Below are 22,390 nucleotides of genomic sequence, written 5' to 3'. Positions count from 1 at the left end.
AGACCATCGAGACATTTGCAGTTTAGCGTAATACAAGGTGAAGAGAGCCTTGGGTGCATCGAGCAATCAGGCTCTTCCTTCCATGGAGATGCCTTTGATAACCTGCCTTTCTTGGTAGTGTCAGAGAGATTTCAAAATGTTATTAAGTGAGTCATCAGCCACAACCAATTAGTGGCTATTAATGGCAATTATCTAGCTCACAAGTTTGAAATGGAAAATTGTCCCCGTTTCTTTCTGCTTTTCCATTCCCGAAGATGGCTCTGCTCTTTTTTCTTATACCATCTGTGAGATCCTGGGGCTGAAGGTTGTGTCTGGGTCACTGTGATGTGGCCCAGGGGTTTCTGGTCATCAACACCTGGATGAGTACCTGGGTCCCAGTCTGTCTTTTCACCTTGATCCATCCCTCAGATCTGGGTGCTTCAGGCTCCTCCACTTTGCCCTATTCAACTTTTTTACCCTCCCTCCATACTCTCACCACACACACACACACACACACACACGAGATTTAGCACTGCATTCATACTGAGAACGCCTCAATCAGTGCTTCTCTTTCTGGGGATAACAACATTTATACTGAAGACAAAATCTTGAAAGATTGAATTCCTAGGGTTAGAATTTAGGCATTAGGAACAGCTGGACATGGTTGTTCTTTGGGACCATTAGCCCTTCCTGGAACCTCTGAAACTTCCTAGCAGGCAGCTGTGGCACAGTAGACAACGCCTTGCCTTGGCATCCAGAGAGCTGGTGTGAGTCCTGGTCCTTCCTATGGGTGACCTGGGGAAAAGCTCTTCCCTTTGCTGAGCCTCCATTTCCTTCTTAGAGGGTAACATAGCTACAGCACAGCTTTGTTCTGAGAATTGCACAAAATAATGTATGAGAAAGCCCTGTACAAAGGCCAAGCTGTAGAATGGTTAGGAAAATGAGAGGGGCCAAGTGTAATCACAGAGTGGCTGTTTCTTCAGACCTCTCCCCAACCAGCCCCATTCTTGTCCCTGCGCTGAGGCCCCTCCTCACACTTGAGGTGGGCTTCATGCACCTACAGTCTCCTACACAGAAATGTAGCCCATTTACGCACTCCATCTGGTCTGCCTCTCTATGAAAGTAAATCTGGGGGTTGGTTTTGGTTTTAGTTTTTTATCACAATTCCAAGTAGATTGGTTCCATTTCAATCCCCCCCAGTAGTCTGAATTTAAGAAAATGTGTACATACACATTATGTTGGGGTGAGGGGAGATACAGTGCTTATTAACATGACATGTTTTTGTTTACTTGAAAATTGCTTCCCAAGATTCAATCTGGTTTTTGGAAAATTTTTAAATTACATTCCCACGTACAAATAAATTGTATGCTTTCCGGATAAGTGACATGTTTATATGGTGATAAAGGGAATTATAATGCTCTTAACTCTTATGTAGTATGTCCTTATCAAAATCACCAAGCATGAGAACACTGTTTAGTCTCATTCATCACTCAGCACAGCCTCTTTCTGTCCACTCCAGGACAAAGTCTTTGCCACGACCCCAGATAACTTGTAAATTAGCTTCATGGAACCAAAGAACCTTTGAAAACCCAGTGTGTTGAGCCTTGAAGGAACCATTTAGACTCAGCTTCAATTAGGTCAGAGCTCCCAGAGCTGGGCTGTTGGGCAAAAGGAGGCTCCTTCAAGCCTGTGAGCTATGTGCCTGGCTGGTCTCCTTGTTTTGACAACCCAAATTTATGGCTTACTCTTGGCCTCTGCCCTTTCTCACTAGAGTCATCCCGAGTGCACTAAGCACCTCACTTTAAAGGACATTTCTGTTCTTGTATGATGCCTGTTTTCTCCAGCTCCTAGCCTCATTTAACCAGCCAGGTTAGCAGAGTTTCTGGCTTTGCACTGGCATAAAGAGTCACGTTGTAGTAGCTGCTGAGAGTAAAGGCTGTGTCTGTAATGGTCCAAACTAGGCATCTGCAGATAGTCAGTGGCTGCTTTCACATGTGTGAGCTCCAGAGAGACCAAAGGCCAGCGAGGTGGGTCTGTCTTTTATTGGACCCCCAGCATCAGGGTAAATGATGCTCCCCTTCAAACAGTTGGTTGTCTTAGGCCAATCTAATATATTATTTTAGTGGGTACACAATTACCCTGAAAGCAAATGGAAAAAGAAAGAGACTTAATTGTTCAAGTGGGTTTTTAGCATACATTGACTGTACTTTCCTGACAAATGAGTGCTAATCATGGAGAAAAGAGTGCATTTTTTACTTTGTGAGGTTGACACAGAGCACTCTCTGCAGGGCTCATTATTCCTAAGACAAACTGCTTCTTACTAGTAATGCAGATCTGGGCCCTAAGAGCTCTCAATTTCCCTTTTTGAAAAGCCCCACCTTTAAAAATGTCAGCACCAAAGCTGCCTCAACTATGGCAAACTCTCACATATGTATTTTGGGTAACTGCTTCCTGAAAAGAGGTGATTTTCTGAGGCTTTCTCTCACATTCAAGGGCCAACCCAGGGAAGCTGGTCATGGCCCTCCAGCCCCCTGTTGTGCTGGAAGGAACACAGGCCCTGGGGTCCGCCCCCTGAGCCTCCAGATCCACAGGCTTCTCTTCCTTCACAGGTTCTCTCCAGGCCCCTTCCCCCTGCCTCAGAGCTCCCATGGCCTCCTGCTGTCCCCACCCCTGCAGACCTGATCTCAGGATAGGTCCGATACTATCCAGTTGAGAAGTAATTAACCAAAAACACTTCTGCTCCTTATCTGCCCTACACAAATAGCTGGGGGCAAAGCCAAGGGGATGATGCCCTAAGTTCAAGCAACAGAACATGAATAGAATCAGAAAACAGATGTGATAGTGGTTCCAGTGTGGTGGTAGTTGAGAGGAGGGCCCAGAGGGCCCTCAGTTCAGAGTGTAGGTCTGAATATTCACAACTGTGCAAACAGGTTTTAGAGTCACTGTATAGGAATGGTCATATAGACATCAAACTCTGTGTGAGAGACACTGTAACCTGATCATAGAGCCTCCGTGCTATAGGGTTTGTGTACAGTACTCCAAAGAGTCCAGAAACAAATGTGCATTAGCGAGAAGGGCAGGAAATGTTGAGGGCCACAGTCCTTGACACTGTCCCTGTACCCCCAGGGGCACCTGTGAGGCAGCCTGTGAGCACTCCTCCCTGACACCTGGGACTGCCCCTTAGTCAGCCACCCAGGGATGGACTCATGCCTGCATCCTGATCGCCCGCTTCAGCCAAACGCAGCCCTTCCTTGCTCCAGCTTTCAGCAGCCTGACGTAATGCTGGCAGCAGGAAGTTCTAATCCAGTGTGTTTTTGTTTGTTGTGCTTCCTCAGGATTTCCTTGGATCTGGAGACCCCAAAGAAACAAAGATGCTAATCACCAAACAGGCCGACTGGGCTAGAAACATCAACGAGCCCAAAGCCGCTGTGGAGATGTATATCTCAGCGGGAGAGCATGTCAAGGCCATAGAGATCAGTGGCGACCATGGCTGGGTTGACATGTAAGTGTTTAGTCCCTGCCCCAAGAAGCATTTGGCAGCATGTCATGTCATGTCATGTCAGCTCTTGGTTTTGACTGACAAGGGAAAAAATAGTGTTTCTCTAAATATCTAATCCAAATGTGATACTACTAGCTTTTTGGGAGACATGGACATTGAAGCAGCTTTTGAGGAGCTTAGTGAGTCCCTGGAGGAAAGGGTGGCGAGAATGAGGAGGGGGAGACACCCAGCCATTGGGGCTGTGATGCCTTGTAGGCGTTTGGTTCTGCCCCCTCACCCTAAGCATTGGTGTTTCCATGCCCATCTTCCAAATGAGGGAAACCAAGGTTCGCGGACAAGTGATAGGACAAGGCCAAACAGCTGGGAAGTCATGGGACTGAGCTCCAAACTGATCTGGCTGACTTCAGTGCCCATAACCTGGATAAAGGTAGGAGCTAAAAAAGGACAAGAAAAGTTCTGAGCACATCGAGGAAGGAGACATGAATTCTCATGGGAGGAACTATGAATGTCTTCTCCTGGAGGTGGTCTTCGCATCAAGGACCTTGACAAATTTCAAGAGGCAGAGATGACAGAAAGGGGAGGGATGTCCAGGCTGGAAGAACAGCACCAACAGAACGAGCAGGCTGTGTTTGGAATAAAAGCTGTAGGAGTGGGAGAATGAAGGCTGGCTGGCTGCAGCAGGGGATCTGGGCTCACCACACCAGGAGGGCCTCAGGTATCAAACTGTGGCATTTAGATTTGCCACTAGGTAGTGAGGACCCCTGGTTGGGGCTGTGCTGTCAAAAGTCCACTCAGGCAGTAGGTGTAGAATGGAGGAAAAACTAGAGGTAGGGAGGCCAGTATAGTCTACCAGGCGGGAATGTGGTGCCTGAGGGAACAAAAGACATGTAGGAGCTAGAACTGACAGGACCCAACTGGATGCGGGTGTCAGGGCGGGGCTGGGCGAGAGAGCTGAAGGCTGATTTCTGAGCTCTGGGCCTGGTGGTCAGTCATGCCACTTGCCAAGGTAGAGAACGGAAGAGCAGCGGGCTTGGGGTGAGGCTGCCTGGACAGAGGATGGATTCAGTCTTGGGACTCTTAGAGCATCAGACCTCCACCAGGAGGGCTTTCTCCTCCCACGGTCAGGGAAAGTGGGCTTCATGCTCACACAAACACGTGTACACACACATGCTGCCACAGCTGGCAAAGGAGAAGAGATGAGGGAGCAGCTCCTGAGGTTGGCTCAGTTTGAGCCCTAACATCTGTTCTGCAAGCCACACTGTGGTCCACAGGTAGAGGTGGCCCAGGCAGGACCTGGGGAGGGAGAGCGGCTGGTTAATGATTAAGTCACCCTGTGAACCCCACCATGTAGTTAGTGTGTGTGCCTCTCGCAAAGCAACGTTGGTGTGTGACCTACCACTCCATCTTTCTCTTGTCCACGAATAAAGTTTCTTGAAGAGGGAGGCACAGATTTGGCCCCAAAAATGATTCTTTTCGCAAAAGGGGTGGTGTAGGAAGGAGCTAGGCAGATTTAGGGCTCTGCTCTCCTCTCTAGTTTTTCATGTCACTTTCATGTGGAACTGATATGTATCAGGTTACCCTGGGGATACTTAACTAATTCAGGAAAGAGACATTAAGCATGTTCTGTCCCTTTTCCAAGTCTGGCTGTAAAAGGTGCCTCTCCTCCAGGGACATTTCATTTGATGGGTGGGACTGGAGGGGCTCTAAGGGGTTGCCTGGACCACCTTTCCCTAAAAATGTGTTCTCTCTGCTGAGAGGTGTTATTTTTAGTTACCATTATTATTCTAAGTGCAGATTGACAGACCTCCCTGAGCTTGCCTGTCTCTGAGACAGGGATCTGTTACAGCTGCTTTCCTTCCCTTCTCACAAGGAGCAAGCTGGGTAGAGCCCCATTCCCCTGGGAGAGCAGGTTTTACTCCAAACCCCAGCCTGACCAGAGTGAACAAGCACTTTCCATCCAGTCCCCATGTCCCCACAAGCAGTGAGAGGGCCCATCACCACTGGGACGAAGCAAGGACCCAGTGAGTGGTCCCTGTGTCCCGTCAGCCGTGGTCAGCATCTTGGCCAGGAGGAGAGACATAGTCAAGATTTTCTGTATGCCTTTCTTCCAGAGCTCAGAGCAGGCCCCACACATGCCTCTTCCTCTGGAGGTGCTGTCACTGAAGAATTCTTATGCCTCTGCCTCTGCTTTCCTATGAGAATTCCCAGAACAGTGGTGGAAGGAATCCTCTGCCACTCCCTGGCTGCAGTGTCCTAGACGGGTGGCTCCGCCTCCCACCCTAGCTTTTAGTCTTCTCCTCTGTGAAATGAGAATAACAGTGCTTCCTCTCGGGGTGGTGAAGAGTCAGTGAAGTCACACATGTGAAAGGTCGTGGGGCTGTGCTCGTCCCCGTCAGTGATCAGTAGATGTTTGTTTCCATACACAGATCCTGCTGGAAAGGCACATGAGGTGGGGAAGATAGTGTCATTTAGCAGGCAACTTCTCCTGGTCACTGCGCAGTGTTTCAGAGTACACTCATCGAGCACCAGGCCATCATCCCATATTGAGCACTGGGGACATCAACATGAGTCGACACAGGGTCTTCCCTCGAGAAGCCCCGAAAGCCCATGCCACTTCCTTCCCTCAGGTTCCTTCACAGGAGTCCATCTCCTTCCTCCTGCACTCTCGCCCCTCCAGGTTGATCGACATTGCCCGTAAGCTGGACAAGGCCGAGCGGGAGCCCCTGCTGATGTGTGCTCACTACTTCAAGAAGCTGGATAACCCTGGCTATGCTGCTGAGACCTACCTGAAGATTGGTGACCTGAAGTCCTTGGTTCAGCTGCATGTGGAGACCCAGCGCTGGGATGAGGTGAGGACAGAGCACGCCTCATGGGTCAGATGGTCCCGCCTGAGCTCTGGACCATGGGGGGGCTTTTTGGGCTTTGGGTAGAGAGCAGCTGCCCTCCTTGTGGGAATGAACATTGGCCTGACAGTCAGAAGACTTACCCTCAAATTCTCTGAGCCAGAGCATCTTGGAGGACCTTTTGGTACTAGCTTTCCATCTTCGTTTGTTCATTCATTCATTCAGAAAAGCTTTATGGACTGCTGGCTCTGTGCCAGCTGTGACAGACACCAGGGATGTGAGATTTAACATGACACCCCCAGTACCTGCTGTTGGTCTGAGCTGCCTCTGACCAGCACCAGAGGCTGACACCTCTCTGACACGGAGACACACTTGTGTGACATTTAAAACCTGCTGGGTGGCATTTTTGCAGAAAACACCTTTCCAGGTACAGGCTGCCAGAGCTGTTTCAGGGCCAGTTGCTCCTCCTCCTCCACCGCTCCACTGACCTGGACCCCTCTGGCGTGAGGGGCAGTGAGAAGAATTAGCCAGGCCGACAGGAGAGATGGCTGGGGTGAGGCTGTCAGAAGCAGCAATGTGCTGCCCCGGCTGTTGCTTGACTCCCACCCTCCAGGTCACTGACTACCTGTGCTCTGGATTGAAAGTCATCCCCAAGGGCATTAGAGGCTGCACCCATTGTCCTCACCCCACCCCGTCCGCCTGCTGTGATCTAGTTTACACAGCTATAGCAGGGCCTTTTCTGGGTAAGAGCTGTCTGCCTCTTGTCTGCCCTCTGAGTGGCTCCATTTGGTGAGGTGACAAGGTCACTGATGAGAAAAGGTGGGGCCAGGGAAAGAGGCAATAATGGCTTCTCAAAATAAATTTATCGGGAGATTTCTCAAACAGCATAAATTAGAGCATCTTAGAACTACTTAGTCCTGGCTGTGCATCAGGCAAACTTTCTCCCTGTTGCCACATCTGTCCGCCCTGACTCATTTCCCATCCTCCTGGCCTGACAGGTGTTTCTGGAGCCTAGCTAACGCAGTCACTGGGTGCCCTACAGCCCCTAGTCCCCAGTCATCTTTGACAGCTAATAAGCAGTGATGATGATAATGTCAATTCTGTTTCCTTAGGTGTCGCCTGCAATTAAAAGAAATCTGTTTGCAGCGCTATAGGAGCCCACGCAAACCCTCAAAATAAAATGTTTCCGATTCTGTGCTGCTTCTCTGGTCCAGAAACAGACTGTGTTGTTACTGAATCCAGTCGCTTGCATATTGCTGTTAATTGCCTTTTGTTTTCAAAGAGCTGATTTGTTTTTGCGTTTCTGGGGGTGGGGAGGGGAGGCACTCTCCCCCTCTGAGTTGTCAGGCTGGCAAAATATGACATCTCTAATGGATTCAGCCAAGTGCTGTGTTTTCATGGGGGCTGCAGGGGCTGCTTTATTAAGAATGCATTTGCTCTTTCCTCCAGGCCTTTGCTTTGGGTGAGAAGCATCCTGAATTTAAGGATGACATCTACGTGCCCTATGCGCAGTGGCTAGCAGAGAATGACCGTTTTGAGGAAGCCCAGAAAGGTATTCCATGCAGATTGGCACCTTGCAGACAGAGCAGGAGAAAGCACTGCCAAGACACACATTTCAGGAAGGCTGCCATGCCCCTCCCCTCATAGGCCCCAAGATTGATGACTTTATCCTGGGGATGTGAGGTGTTTAGTGGTGAAAGACTGGGGAACAGTGGAAAGAAATGGGCTTTGGAGTCGGGCACGCGTGGGTCCATCACTCACTCGCTCAGGACCTTAGGCAGGTCATGCCTCCTCCATGAGCAAAGTATTGTGCACTCAAATGTATCTTCCCACTTAATCCTCACAAAGGCCCTATGATGGAGGTACTGTTTTGTAGATGAGAAAAGTGAGGTTGAAAGAGGTAGAGGGATTTGCCTGAAGTCTCAAAGCAAGGAAGTGGCAGAGAGGGAGATTGAGCCAGGGTGGGGCGAGGACAGAGTGAGAGGATGCCCGCAGAGTGTCTGGCACCGTCTCCCCTGCCGCTTTCCTCTACCATGAATAGAAACTTGGGTTCTGTTTCTGGCTCAGATAAATGGAGTGTCCTCTGCTTCTCGGCATTTCCGTTGGTAAAGTGAGCTGCATACCAGCTGTGGCAGTTATCTGAAATAGGAGCAAAAGGAAGTATGGAGGTTTACCTGCTAATAATAATTTAAAAATGTGGCTGGCTTCTCTGTGTCAGACATCACCTGGGCACTTAACTCCATAACTTGAATCTCGCCAGCAGCCCTGGAGAGATTCAGGGGCTAACTATGCCTTGCAAAGTCACAAAGCCGGAGAGTGGCAGAGCCAGAATTGGACCAGGAGCTGCCTGACTCAGGAACCTGATTCTTCTGATGGTTTTGCTGCCTCTTTAGGAAGTCTTCTAATTGAAGTTGGGTGTGTCATATTCTGTAGCATCTCATTTACACTTCTATATGGTAACAGTTGCCACCTCCAGACACATTGCGGAACAAATGTCTCCCTGTTGGAGCTCCTCAGCTAAAAGCCCCCATTGAAGGACGGCATGTTCTCTACTGCTTCAGCATTTCCAGAGAACCCAGTTGCTGAAGTATGTGCATGTTTGGGCAAAACACATCAACCTCTCCATCTGTCTGTATCTGCCCTTCCAAGAATCCATCGCCATAGTAACTTGGTACTCAGACAAGAGATTGGAGATGAGAATGGAACAAAAGCCAGGCCTTTTCCTTCTCTAAAGCAGAGAATTTGGATCATCTGCGTGTCCACTTGTGGGCAAGTCTCACAGCTTTGAAGTGCTTCCCTGGCAGCCCCAAGCATCCCAAGGGTCTGGCCACATACTAGGGACTCAGGAAATTTCTGTTAAATGGATGTAGGACGATGGAGAGATTTTTTGCTTGTTTTCACAAATGTTTGGTTGCTACACTGAGCCAGGTTTTTCAAGGTTGTTGCAAAAGCACTTGGTTGAAGACCAGCTGAGGACTTCCACCTTGCAGAGCCTGTTAAGAAAGTCTTCATAAGTCCGTTGTGGCGACCCAGTGAGGGAATCAGCAACAGTAGCAATTTGTAAACTCCCAAGCCTGTTGAAGTGTCAGGTCCTGTTAGTGTCACCTTGGGAGTCACAAAGTTTTACCCTGGGAATGGGGGCAGAGGCAAAACCTCACTGGTGATGAGCAGCAGTTCCATCCTCAGACTTTGCCTTGCAATTTGGCCCCTCAGGTTTTTCCTTCTGCCATGCCTTTCCAGAGTCAGTTGCCTTTTCCCAGCCAAAAATGAGTATATCTCACTGTACTCTTTTCCAGGATGTAGCCTTAGTTATTTATAGCCTTCGGCCTGAGAGGCGCATCCCAGCAACGAAGTGCTGCAAATGCTCTGATGAGTGTCCTACTTCTACAGCAGCCCCTTGCAAGTCGCACAGAATTCCATCACCCTCTCCAAACTGCGTGTGCTTTTGTGCCCCTCCAGCATTCCACAAGGCCGGGCGGCAGGAGGAGGCGGTCAGGGTGCTGGAGCAGCTCACACACAATGCCGTGGTAGAGAGCAGATTTAATGACGCTGCCTATTATTACTGGATGCTGTCCATGCAGTGCCTCAATATAGCTCAAGGTAAGTAAACATCAGCCAGGCCACTTGTTTTCCCCAGTCCCGCTCTGGCACCAAGATAAACATCGGAAGAACTGGGACGTTTTAATTAAAGCCCTGGGCTTGTTTATTGGATGTATTGTCCATAACCCTGTCTTGCAGCAGCATAATCTGGTGTGTCATCTTTTTCCAGTTCTCCCATAAGCTTAAGGATGGTATGAGGGCCGTCCTGGGGTTACAGTTGGGAGGTCCTGCCCTGTGTTCCTAATTCAGAACATACCTCTCCCCTGCTACCTGGGAGCCCGTAACTGGACCCGGGTGAGCACTGGTTTAAAAAAAAATTTAATTAAATGAAAAAAAGATCACTTTACAATAACGCACTCCAGATTCTCACTCATCCTAGGAAGGAAAGTAGTTTCAGTGTGGCTGTCTTTCACAAGACTTCCCATAATGCCCTGAGGGAATTCTGAAAGTGGAGGGGACGGGGAGATGTTCTTCACTGGACCAAAGCCAGCATGCAGAAGTAGGAAAACAGCCCAGGTGACTTGCATCGAGTCCCAGTTCCTTCCTAGGCTCTACATCCCCATCTGTAGCATGGGAAGGTCTTGCCCTGCTTCCTTCATGAGGCTGCTATCAGCCTCACAGAGGCCATGGTTATAATTTGGAAACTGTCAAGCCCAGGTGTAAGGTGGCATTTTTCTGTTCTGGCCAGTGGCCAGTGCTTTTGATAAGGAAAGGCGCAGAGGGAGGAGGCCTGAGATGAGCATGCATAAAGTTGACATCTGCCCACTCCCCGCCAGGTTCCTCTGGCATGTCTGGGTGCCAGTGATCACCCTCTTCTTGCCGCGGCTGGTGCTGCCCAGGTAGAATGACCTGGTAGGGTGTAGTGTGGGATCTGGGAGAACCTGCAAGAAATGTCCTCAGGCTTTTCCTGACCATGTGTCTGCCCAGCTGAGACTTTACCTGTCTTAGGAGGGCCCCAGCTCCTAAACAGAGCACCTTTCCCACCACTGCACCTCTTTGCTGCTCTCCCTGGCATAGGCCCAGTGTCAAGGGAGAATTGACACTGGCAACAGTGCCGTTGCCTAGCGCTTCCTTCTAGACGTGGTTTGACACATCCCCTCCCTCCTGCCCTGCTCCCCTCCTGCTGCCCACCGCAGATCCTGCCCAGAAGGATGTGATGCTCAGCAAGTTCCACCACTTCCAGCACTTGGCTGAGCTGTACCACGGCTACCACGCCATTCACCGGTACACGGTAAGGTTGCCAGGAGCCTGGTGCCTGGCGGAGGTGCCACCTACTGAACCAGGGGCATTGGGCACGTCTTAAAGAGCAGGGAACCTCTGGATGGAAAGTAAACTCACTGGGCAGGATGACCTGCTGAGAAATCCTCGTCTCCTCCTGGGAGACAAAGTTTGGAACTTTGATTTCCCTTGATTGGCCACTTGTTTGACTTGTAGCAAGCTATGGGCTTCTGAAGTAGCAAGCCAGAGCTACAATGGGCCTTTCTAGTTTTTGGCTTCCGGTTTGGATGACTCAGGCAGACTCTGGGTTAGCCAAAGAGCTGTCTCTAAAGTGATCAGAGTTAGACGTTCCATGGGGCCCGCTCTTCCAGATGGGTGAAGGTCCAGCCCTAACCAAAGGCCTGAGGTCCCTCCCTGGCCCTGTCACTGACTTGCTGTGTGACCTTGAGCATCTTACTTCCTCTCTCTGGCCCTCAATTTCCTTCTCTATAAAACAACAGAATTGGCTTGATCCCCAGAGACCCAAGTAGTTCTTTTTAGTCACTCCCTAACTTTTTTGATTAAGCCATTTTAAATCTACCTTCTGACAATGGGTAACAGGTGACAGGTTGTCATCAGCTTCCTCATTTTGTGTTTCCTCAGTCACTCAACAAACATTGATTAAACACCTACAATGTGAGCTTATCCTGTGCTGATAAGCTAGGAGGATAGTATCAATAACCAACCTTTACTGAGCACTTACTACATACCAGGCAAAGTGTTGAGGGCTTTATTTTATAATCTTTTCAGTCATACTGTGAGATAAGTACTGTCATCCCCATTTTACAGATGAAGAAACTGAGGTGCTGGATGGAGAGATCCCACAGCTAGTAAGTGGAGAGCCAGGACTTGAACCCAGACAGGCTGGCTCCAGAGCCTGTGCTCTTAGCCTCTGCCCCCACTCGCCTCTAACTTAGAGAAGGTAGACCACTGGCCTCACACCCCTGCTCCTCTGTGTGACCTTAGGCAAGTCGTTTACTTTCCTCTGTGTTTCAGCTTCCTTCTCTATAAAATGGGGGTGGTAACAGTACCTACTTGATGGGGTTGTGAGGATTAAATGAGTGAATATTAGAAAGGCACTGGGGGGCTGGCCCGGTGGCACAGTGGTTGAGTTTGCACGTTCTGCTTCTCAGCGGCCTGGGGTTCGCTGGTTTGGATACCTGGTGCGGACCTGGCACCGCTTGGTGAGAGCCATGCTGTGGTAGGCGTCCCATATATAAAGTAGAGGAAGATGGGCACGGGTGTTAGCTCAGGGCTAGTTTTCCTCAGCAAAAAGAGGAGGATTGGCAGTAGTTAGCTCAGCACTAATCTTCCTCAAAAAAAAAAAAAAAGGCAGGCACTGGGAAGCGTGCCTGGCACAAAGTGACGCTAGACGAGTGTCAGCTATTCCTGCTGCCCTGTGCGGAAGCTTCCAGGCAGCTTTCCGTTGGCCTGCTCCCCGCAGGCTGAGCACTGCGCAGTTCTTTGACCAGGCCCTGCCTTCTGCCCTGAGCGCCTCTTTCCCCCTCATTTGTGCTGACCTCTCAGCACATTCTTTGCCTCTGGGGAAAGTCTGGCAAGAAAGACTCCTCTGATAGGCTCTGCCTGGGCCAGCCGTCAGTCCTGCATCTCATCTGTGCCCCACACCAGGGTCAGTGCTCTCAAGGGACCTCGTCTTTCCCTACAGTCTTTTCAGGACCCCTGATCTCAATCAGTCCCTCACCTGGAAAGAAGCCACCCCAAAAAAGGATCCCAAACTCAGCTTAGGCCTGAACGTCAGGGACCCCGCTCAGTCTTGGTTTGCCTGAACCGCTTCAGAGTCCAGCTGTTTCCCCTCTCTTTCCTAACCTGGGGGCATGCGTTTGGGGATTTCTTCTCTGTAACAGCTGAGCTCTGCCCCAGGGCTACATGTAGCTGTGAGCTCGTGGCAGTTGCACACCAGCTGGGTCCCTGGCTGTTCATTCCAGCTGAGCCTTCTTCATCGGGCCATTCCTTCATTCAACAAATACCTACTGTGTGACAGGCCCTGTGCTGAAGGCTTGGGACATAGTGGTGAACAGGACATTGTCCCTGCTCCTGAGGAGCTCATAGTCTAGTTACAAGTAGTTGCAATACAGTTCCCTCAAGGGAAAAGCTTAGAGGACTAAGAAGACTTCCTGGAGGAGGCGACCCCTAAGCCAAGAGGAGGGAGATGAGAAGAATGGAGCCGGTGAAGAGGAGGAGGAGGAAGGGCATTCCTGGCAGAGGTCACAGCATGTGCAAAGGCCTGGCAGTAGATATTTTAGGGTTTGGCATCAGGACCTAGAAGAGCAGCTGTGCTTCAGGGCAGACTGGAGAGGGAAGCATCAGGCTTTTCCTGAGATGATGGCTTCTTTCCTGGAGGAGAGGTGCTAATCTTGAGGAACCCCTACTCTACTCTTTCTGGGACATTTCTTGGCTTCCACAACCTAGTGCAATATAACCAGAAGCAGGCTTCTCCCTGGTTCTCACCCAGAAAAGGATCTAGTCTCAGGTCTTCTTGGGTTCGTGGAACTAACAGAGACTATAGCGATGTGAGTGAGAACTAAAGAGGGTGCTGCGCTCTGAACCAGGAAAGTAGTGTAAAGGGAGTCCTCACAAATTTACACCAATTAGGGCCTAAGTCCTGGGGGCTCAGTGATGAGTCTGGCCTAGCAAGACCCTTCAGGAAATGTCAGTTTATTAGCATTTAAGCGCTCAACGCAGAGGGGTAGCTGGCCTGCTTTCATCGTTGTCTAAAGCAGACTCAGTTTTCACACCATGTGCCAGATTCCTTCAAAACAGGGTATTCTTAACCTTTTATGGACCCCTCCTGATGGCAATTCCCTGTAGTCCTCTGTGCTGAGCTTCTGGCAGCCTCTAGGTACAGAAGACCTATTCATTGACCTAATGTGCGTTGAGTGCCTCGTCTGTTAGGGCCTGTACAGGGCCCGGGGACACAGGGAGGAGCAGCTGAGGGGCTGCACCATGCCTGCACATTTGGTGGGCATTGAACTGTCAGGCTGCTGTTGGGGAGCGAGAAGAGGCGTGTGATTTCATGCCGGGAAGAGTGGGCTGACTCTGCTTAAAGACATGCTCGTGTCGGCGTCGTATCCTCTCTTTTAGAGCTAATTGGAGACAACTCAGAAGAAGGGATCATTACCGACCCCAGAGGCAGTGCATCTGGAGAGAAAGACTTTCTTGGGCTTTGGAATCAGACCTAGGTTTGGATCCTGGCTCTGCTCCTTTGTAGTGGAGTGACCTGGGCAAATCGTCTCTCTGGGCCTCAGCACAGTGAGGATGAAAATGCATCCTCACAGACTTGTGTTAAAGACCACGGTGGCTAATGTGCCCAGCACACAGTGGGTGCTCGTTGAGCACACCTGCCCTTTTATTGAAGTAACTCAGAATTATTGGTGTCTGCCTTTGGCCTGGCCCAGCAGCGGCTCAGTTGAGGAATTCAGTCCCTGTTTGCTTTTCTCGCTGCAGGAGGAGCCTTTCAGTTTCCACCTTCCCGAAACCCTCTTCAACATCTCCAGGTTCCTGCTGCACAGCCTGACCAAGGACACCCCCTTGGGCATCTCTAAAGTGTATCCTTTCTCTCCCCCCACCCTCCATCCCACCCCTCTTGTCTAATGGCCCTCGGAGGTTCTTTCCAGGGTGCTTTGTTGGCAGAACCTTCCCTCTCTACAGTAGCCCTCAGGGAAGAAAGCGAGCTTGCCCGGCCGCTGCCATTTGGCCGTAGAAGAGGCTCAGCCAGGGAGACTGAGGGGCTAGTGCCAAGAGAAGATTAGTTTTCAGGGCTCTCTGGGCTGGGCCAAGCAGTGGGTCTCCGGCCAACATACCGTCTAAGCCCTCCAGAGCCAACAAATGAGGGAGGGACAGAAATGTAGGAAGCACCAGGCCTTTGGGCTTGGAGTCTTGGGCACTTCCCTTGTTGGTGGGGGGGACGGTTTCAGCCCAGGTCGGTGGAGCACCTGCTGTGCCCCTGGCAGGGAGGCTACAAAGCTGCTGTCTAGTGAGGGAGATGACAAGTGTCAGGGTCTGGTTCAGTGGGCTGTATGCTGTGTCCAAGGGTGGAATGCAGCTCAGGCTGGGGCCCTGGTCAAGGAAGACTGCCAGGAGGAGGTGACATCCATCCTGTAGGCTGAGGTAACCAGAGAAGATGATACAGTAGATGTTTCAGGGGAGCACCAGTGCCTGGAAAGGCTAAGTGAACATGGTGTGTGGAAGGAGCTGAAGCCCGCCCTGGGTGGGAGCCAGGCTGGAGAGGCAGCAGCCTGAGGGCCTCCCTGTGAATTGGCCTCTCTTTCTCTGGCCAGTGAGGGCCACAGGTTACCGTAAACAGAGAAAGGGCCTGAGGCCCTGTGCGGCCAGAATCTACCAGGAAATGACCAAAATTGTTAAGGTCCCGGAAGTCATAAAAGTCATAATTATCCTCTGTCCTCTTCTAAATCACTGTTTTCTCAGCCCCTTCCCAGCCCAGCCCTGCCTTCTTTGTGTAAGGAAAAGCCCTCCCAGAGGAGGACTCAGAGATGCTAATTGGTGAGAATTGGCTTCTCTAAAGGGTTCCAGGCCCATCAATTACATTTCAGGGGAAATTCCCCCAAATTAAGTGGTGCCTTCACTGACTGAGACCCCTGCAGAGGAGGGGCTGTAGCCTTAGTGTGGGGCCTCAGCTCCTGCACCCAGCCTTGCCAGCAAGTTCTTTTCAGGTCAGCAGAGTTTGAACCCCTGCCCTGAGCTTCATCCCTTGCTGTCCACTGGGGACCTGGAAATGGCTCCTGACACAGACCTGACTTTGAAGAGGTGCGGTGGAGACACAGACAAGGAAACTCACCCCATATAAGTGCTGGAGTGGAAGGTGCCACACTGGGGGTGTGGCGAGCAGGAGCCTCAGGGAGGGAGCGTGGGCAGCAGGCATGGGACTCGGAACTCTTAAGGGTGGGCTAAGGCTTGCCACGGAGGAGTGGGGAAGGGCAGGCTGGGCCTGGGCACAGCCAGCGTTTGAGGTGACCTGAGATAGAGCACAAAGGCTTGTCACCCTCAGCTTGAGCAGCCCAGAAGGGGCCTCAGAAGAGGGGGGGCTGCTGCTCAGACATCACCGGGACCCTTGGTGAAGTGCAGGCAGAGCAGTGCTCTGCACCCAGAGGCCCCTGTGAGCCGGACCTGAGGGTGGCTCCCCGGCCAGTCTTGGACTGGGCTCCACCTGGTGGGGCTGGAGCAGGAGGGCACTTGGTGCCAGGTGTCCTAGGGCCTGGCTGGCAGGCTGTTGGAGGTGAGGAGAGCCATTTTGGCATCATCAGGGTACAAGATGAGCCATCAGCAGGCCCAGAGAACCTAAGCAAGGTTAAAATATTAATGGAAACTGCACTGTCTTTATCTCTGGAAAAATCCTTGGGCTTTGATATCCGAGAAATACACTTACATCCCACAAATGAGCAAAGCACTCCTCAGGCTTCTGCCCGGGCCGTGCTGGCACCAGCACAAGCTACATTCCAGAATGGGGCTCACTTTGAGGGTAGGTAGTGCTGGCTGTCGGGCCTGGCGTGGCCTCTGTTGTCCTTAACCCTGTCATCGGCAGGAAGACACTCTTCACTCTAGCCAAGCAAAGCAAGGCGCTAGGCGCCTACAAGCTAGCCCGGCATGCCTACAACAAGCTGCAGGGCCTGCGGATCCCCACCAGGTTCCAGAAGTCCATCGAGCTAGGCAGCCTGACCATCCGTTCCAAGCCCTTCCATGACAGCGAGGTGAGGGCCTGGCCCCTTGGGCAGGACGCTGCTCCTCCTCTCAGATGTCTCCTGGCCCCTTCTTGCCCTGCCTGGGTTCTGTTTGAAAGACAGCTGCCATGCTCTCAGGGTTCTGCGCCCTTCTCCCCTACTTGAGCCCTGGTTTGCCAACTCCTTCCGCTCTTCCCTCTCTACCTCCTCTGTTCTCCACTCAGCCTGCTGTGCTCTACCAGCAGCTCCTGGCCCCCTGAGCCACACAGCCCTGCCCTCCTTTGCTTCCTGGCTCTCCTGAGGCTCCGTGTCTACTGTGGCCTAGCCCACACTGCTTCACGCCACCATGCCCAGTGACTCTGCCTTCACCTCATCCTAGGAGCCCCTGCCCCAGCCCACCCTCCTTCTGGAACCAGGTTATCCTCTCCAGCAAATCCATTCACCCATGTATATCTGCAGGCTGCTCTGAGCCCCAGCCCTCTTTCATCCAAGCTAACCAGCTACTGCCTCTTTCACAATCCCCACCTTCAAGCTCAGAGCAGAGACTTGGCATCAGACAGACCTGGATTCACATCCCAGCTCCACCATTTCCTAGCTGTGCCTCAATCTTTCTGAGCCTCCGTTTCCCTCTCTATCAAACAGAGACATGCATGATAGCTTTCCCACAGGTGGCTGTGAGGATAAATGAGCCAGTGCAAGTAATGAGCTTAAGCACATTGGTAAGTAGCTGATAAAGAGTGGCTGTGGTTATTGTCATTTTTGCCAGGAGAATGGTACTGCTGAGCCCTCCTGTGAAGAAGGTGTCCGGGGCAGTGGACCCCAAGAGTTAGGGCCTCTGCTGTCTGTAGGCCCTTATCCTGCTTCACCACAGTATGGAGCCCAGGCCCCAGGCCCCCTCCCTGCCCACCCGTGTGGCGTGAGCTGTGTGTGAGGTCTGGCTCTTGGGCACTGTGGTGCTTGTGTCTTTGTAGGAGCTAGTGCCCTTGTGCTACCGCTGTTCCACCAACAACCCATTGCTAAACAACCTGGGCAACGTTTGCATCAATTGCCGCCAGCCCTTCGTCTTCTCTGCCTCTTCCTACGGTGAGTCCCATGTGTGCCGATGGCTGGGCTCATGCCACTGCTTATTGCCCACAGAAGTCCTCATTTGTAACTTGAGGACAGTGCGACACCCACCCTGCCTGACATACAGAGTCACTCAGGGTTCCCAGAGACAGGACCCAGTGCTGCCCAACCCTGAAGCACCCACTCCCGAGAACCTGGTATGAAGCTTTGTATAAAATAAATGCTCCAGGAATAGAGGTCACTGGTTGGACATTCAGTCTGGGAGGCTGAGCTGGGCTCTCGAGTCCCAGCTCCTTCCCTGTTGACAAAGGATCAGAAGCTCCTTCACATACCTGGGCAGAGGCCTCTCCTCTTCCCTTGGAGAGGAGCCCATCCAGCTGTTAGGGGGAAGGAGGGCTAAAGGCCCCTAGTTCTCACTTGTGCACACACACGTGCACACATGCACACACACCCGCCTCCCCCAGACATGCAGTGGGCGAGAGAGGCAGCCCCGCACCCTGCTTGCTTTCAGAGGAGCCACTGCCACGTAGGGAAAGGCCTCTGCGATCTTCCCTCCTCCCCTCATGCTGCCTGCTAAGAGCGTCCCAGCCCCAGCTCCCCCGAGGCCGCCCCCAGCCCCTCTCCGTGCCCTGTGCCCTCCAGAGGTGCTGCACCTGGTGGAGTTCTACCTGGAGGAGGGGATCACTGACGAAGAAGCCGTCTCCCTCATCGACCTGGAGGCACCAAGACACAAGCGTGAGAACAAATGGCAGGAGATCACGAGCAACAGTATCCTGGGCGCTGGGCCTGGACCCTTGTGTGTGCCAGCCAAGCACTGCACCTGGTGCGATGCAGGAGGCAGGAGGGCCTTGGAAGATGGCTGGGCTAGGTGGGCAGGGGCACGGCAGACCACTGCTCAGTGATCATAGAGGCCGATGAGGCCACAGGGACAGGGCCTAGAAATGGGCAGAGAGCTGGCTGGGGTGCAGGGATGCAGGAGGAGACAGTGCCCACAGGCCCAGAAGTGGCATGTGGAAAAGGAGACAGTGCCTTGGCCCTTACCTGCTGTTCATTCCAGGGAGGGTCTCCCACCCACCCCTTGCTCCTAAAGAGTGCTGCCCTTGCTGCTGGCCACGCAGAGCTGATGGGCAGCCAACATGGCATATGATGTCTGTATCAGTGGCCCCAACTCTTCTAGTCAGGTCACTTACATACAAGGGACAGAAATCAACTCAGGCCAAGCAAACAAAAAGGTGCACCTAGCCATGGATGGATACTTAGCTGGATCCAGGTGCCCACTCGACACCAGCGGGAGGCTGTCTTCTGTCCTCTTGGCTCTGCTGTCCTCTGGGTGGCTTCATTTTTAGGCAGCACTGCCCCATCCCCACCATCAGTGCCAACCCTGCATCCCATCAGCCTTACAACCCCTCGGAAAGGGCTGACTCTCCCCCCAGCATGTCACACCCTCGCTGGAACAACTTGGGCCGAGGGCCACACCTCAGCTTATCCCTGTGGCCAGGACCACATTAACTGTCCCAGCTGAATACAGGAGGACAGTGCACACCCATCACCCGAGGGCCAGCAGGTCTGTGTGGGCTGGGAGCCTGCGTTTCCATAAGCTTCTAGGTGATGCCAATGTCACTGGTCTGTGGACCACATTTTGAGGAGCAGAAGAGAGGGGAAAACCCAGGGGATTGTTTGCTGAAAAAGGGAGACGGAAGCTGTGTCTGCACGGCAGTCCTCTGCACACACACATCAGATACTTAGGCTGGGTTGTTGTTGCTGCCATGTGGGGCCATGTCCCATACCTGACGTGGCACCAGCAGCCTCTGTTCCCCTGGGGGCCTTCCTCAGGAGGCCCCACCCACCCTGGTGTCACATCAGTTCCTCCACCACTGCCTGGCAGAGGGAGTGGCTCCCTGGAGACCTTCAGCCGAGTCTGGCTGGCCTCAGGATCTGCAGATCTCTCACTCCTTCTCCATGAAATATGACCAGCAAGGCCATCTCAAGTGAGCAGAGGCCTACAGACCACCTGGTGACTGCTGAGTGTCTCTCCGGGAATCCCTGGGTTTGCTGGCCCTGGTTTCCAGCTGGGCCCATCATTTCTACTCTCTCATACCACAGGCCCACAGGCCTCTGCTCATGTGGTGCTTCTGGACGGCAGACCCATATCAGCCATGGCGTGGTCTGTGTGGGGCATCAGAGGGCCCATGAGAGCCCCTTTCTATCCCCTTTTCTCACCTGTACACTGGGGCCTGGTCCCACCTTCTGTGTGACCAGGGCCGTCTCCTCCCTAGCCTGCATTCCCTCTACTCCTGCACCTGGAGAGAAACCTGTTCCACAGACCTTGCCGCTCTACCCCAGAACTGTAGAGAGACACAACGAGGCCTAGACAGAGCTCCTGTTAGTCTTAGCATGTTGGGTGGAGGGTGGGACCTGTTTCCTGCTGGGCCTCAGGTTCCAACCTTGACCAGACGCCTCCAGATTCCCAGACCCTGAGGCTGGATGAGACCATGGACTCCATGGGAGATGACGACCCGTTCACAGCAAAACTGAGCTTTGAGGTGAGGGCGCCTCTTTGAGTGGTGGGCTGCTGAGGCACAGAAGCCTGTTGGGAGGGCATTCTCAGGTCCCTTCTGTACACACTCCTTGGCGTGAGGAGGAACTTGTTCCCTGTCAAGGCCACTGGGGGAGAGGAGGTGGTGGGTTCCCTGTCACCAGAGATGGCCAGCAGGCACTGCGTGACCTGGCAGGGTTCTGTCCAGGTACCTGGCAGGGGAAGTCTGGGGGCCTCCCTAGCCACTGCCAAAAGTTCTGGGATCATGACCCACATAAACGTGCCACCGTGCCTGAGTGAGGTCACTGGTGCCCCTGCTTCCGGCTCGCCCCATCTGCAGCAAGGTGGCTCAGAGTTTGTTCCCGTGGTGGTGAGCCGGTCAGTGCTGCGTGCCATGAGCCGTCGGGACGTCCTCATCAAACGCTGGCCCCCACCCCTGCAGTGGCAGTACTTCCGCTCACTCCTCCCTGATGCCTCCATCACCATGTGCCCCTCCTGCTTCCAGGTACTGCGCCCACTGCCTACAGCTCCTGCATAGTTCCCAGTGTCTTTCTGCTGCTTTTCCATTTCCCGAGTGTCCCCTCGAGGAGGCCAGGCATCTGGGAGCTACACAGTTGATTCCTCCATGGCCAAGGCTCTGAGTTGGGAGAAGACACTTGGCTGTCCTTAGGCCCTCCCTCCTCTCACTTGCCTTCCATGTGCCATCTGGAAGGACTTGCCCCTGACCTGGTGCTCTCTGTACCTCCCCTTAATCCAGGAGGGCCGGGCAAGAGTTTTGAACTTTGAGCTTCATTTAGAAAAATAGAGACCTCACACCCGTCTCCCTCTCCCTCCCAGTCCTTGGACACAGGTGTCCTGGTCTGGTGTTTGTGAGCCCTGAGTCACTGCCAAACCCCCTCCCCTTGGAAGGGCAGCCGTCCCTGCCAGGCTTGGGGCTGATGAGGGCCACGGCCATCTCTCTTCAGATGTTCCACTCAGAGGACTACGAGCTGCTGGTGCTTCAGCACACCTGCTGCCCCTACTGCCGGAGGCGCATCGATGACCCCAGCCCGTGACCAGGACCTTGGGACCCCCTGCTCGCCTGGGCATGCCTGGCAGTTGGCTGGGCCACTGAAAGGAGTTACACTGTCAGAATGTTTCTTCTGCCCAGATGAAGTTTGTCTTTTAGGGAGGGGCCTTGTGTAACCACAGAATTCTTATTTATGGCATTTTGTGCCTTGTAAATAGCACCAGGAGATGGAGAAGAGAATGTACATATATTTTCTAAGAAAAAAAAATCTGTTATTTTCAGAACGGCTCTGAGTTGTTCATGGCAGCCTGCTGGAGTCCACAGATCTGTCAGACCATTAACATGTACACTTTGCGAACAGATTGCCTCAATAATTACAAATAAAAGGGCTACTTATTTTCATCAGTGTCTGCATTTTAGCAAATCTTCATATTGTCTGCAACTTAATTTCCTTATGCAAAAGTGCACCTGTTTCTAATTTGACCCGAGAAGAACATTACATTTGTGTGCTCTTAAAATTTAATCTAATCTAAATGGCAATATGGGAATGGGTAAGGGGATGGGTGTGTATTTATTTATTTTGGTTTAACAGGGCTTTTTCTAGATAAGAAAATAAGATACCTGGCTCCAAAGAAGGTGGCGAGGAGAGCCCAACCTCCTCCACCATCCCCCAGCCCCACAGAGGCCCCAGCCCACCTGAGGCTTTCCCCTGAGCATCAGCAGTGTCCGATTCAGCAGCTCGAGGGCCTGGATGGGTGGCAGATGGGAAGGTGGGGAGGGAGAGCTGACATTTATTGGGGGCCTTTTCTCTGCCAGCCGCATTTCATGTGTTGTCTCAGTTCTCACACCAGCCCTGTGTTGGAAGGGTTATGATTTCCATTCCACAGCCATGGGGGCAGCCGGAGG

The 22,390-nt window shown here is 52.3% G+C and overlaps 1 protein-coding gene across 37 annotated transcripts in view; it reads left to right on the top strand.

Moving 5' to 3' along the window:
- Positions 1 to 21,886, top strand: part of IFT122 (intraflagellar transport 122) — a 74,626-nt gene extending 52,740 nt beyond the window's left edge. For 10 of the 37 annotated variants that reach the window (XM_008531008.2, XM_008531012.2, XM_070574683.1 and 7 more), the window contains 12 exons: positions 3,315 to 3,481; positions 6,156 to 6,327; positions 7,771 to 7,873; positions 9,781 to 9,921; positions 11,058 to 11,152; positions 14,644 to 14,744; positions 16,739 to 16,904; positions 17,846 to 17,957; positions 18,582 to 18,707; positions 20,403 to 20,482; positions 20,816 to 20,980; positions 21,441 to 21,886. In XM_008531008.2, the coding sequence (XP_008529230.2) occupies positions 3,315 to 3,481; positions 6,156 to 6,327; positions 7,771 to 7,873; positions 9,781 to 9,921; positions 11,058 to 11,152; positions 14,644 to 14,744; positions 16,739 to 16,904; positions 17,846 to 17,957; positions 18,582 to 18,707; positions 20,403 to 20,482; positions 20,816 to 20,980; positions 21,441 to 21,530 (1,518 nt within the window). In that variant the 3' untranslated portion in view covers positions 21,531 to 21,886. Of the gene's footprint in view, positions 1 to 3,314; positions 3,482 to 6,155; positions 6,328 to 7,770; positions 7,874 to 9,780; positions 9,922 to 11,057; positions 11,153 to 14,643; positions 14,745 to 16,738; positions 16,905 to 17,542; positions 17,594 to 17,845; positions 17,958 to 18,450; positions 18,708 to 20,402; positions 20,483 to 20,815 lie in introns of all 37 variants that reach the window. The other 27 variants (XM_008531011.2, XM_008531009.2, XM_008531007.2 and 24 more) reach the window with 13 other exon arrangements.
- The last annotated feature ends 504 nt before the right edge of the window (positions 21,887 to 22,390 follow it).

This window comes from Equus przewalskii, chromosome 15, assembly GCF_037783145.1.
Source record: "Equus przewalskii isolate Varuska chromosome 15, EquPr2, whole genome shotgun sequence".
Classification (NCBI taxonomy): domain Eukaryota; kingdom Metazoa; phylum Chordata; class Mammalia; order Perissodactyla; family Equidae; genus Equus; species Equus przewalskii.
The sequence above is the reverse complement of the archived record's forward strand: the minus strand, read 5'-3'. Positions and strand labels throughout refer to the sequence as shown.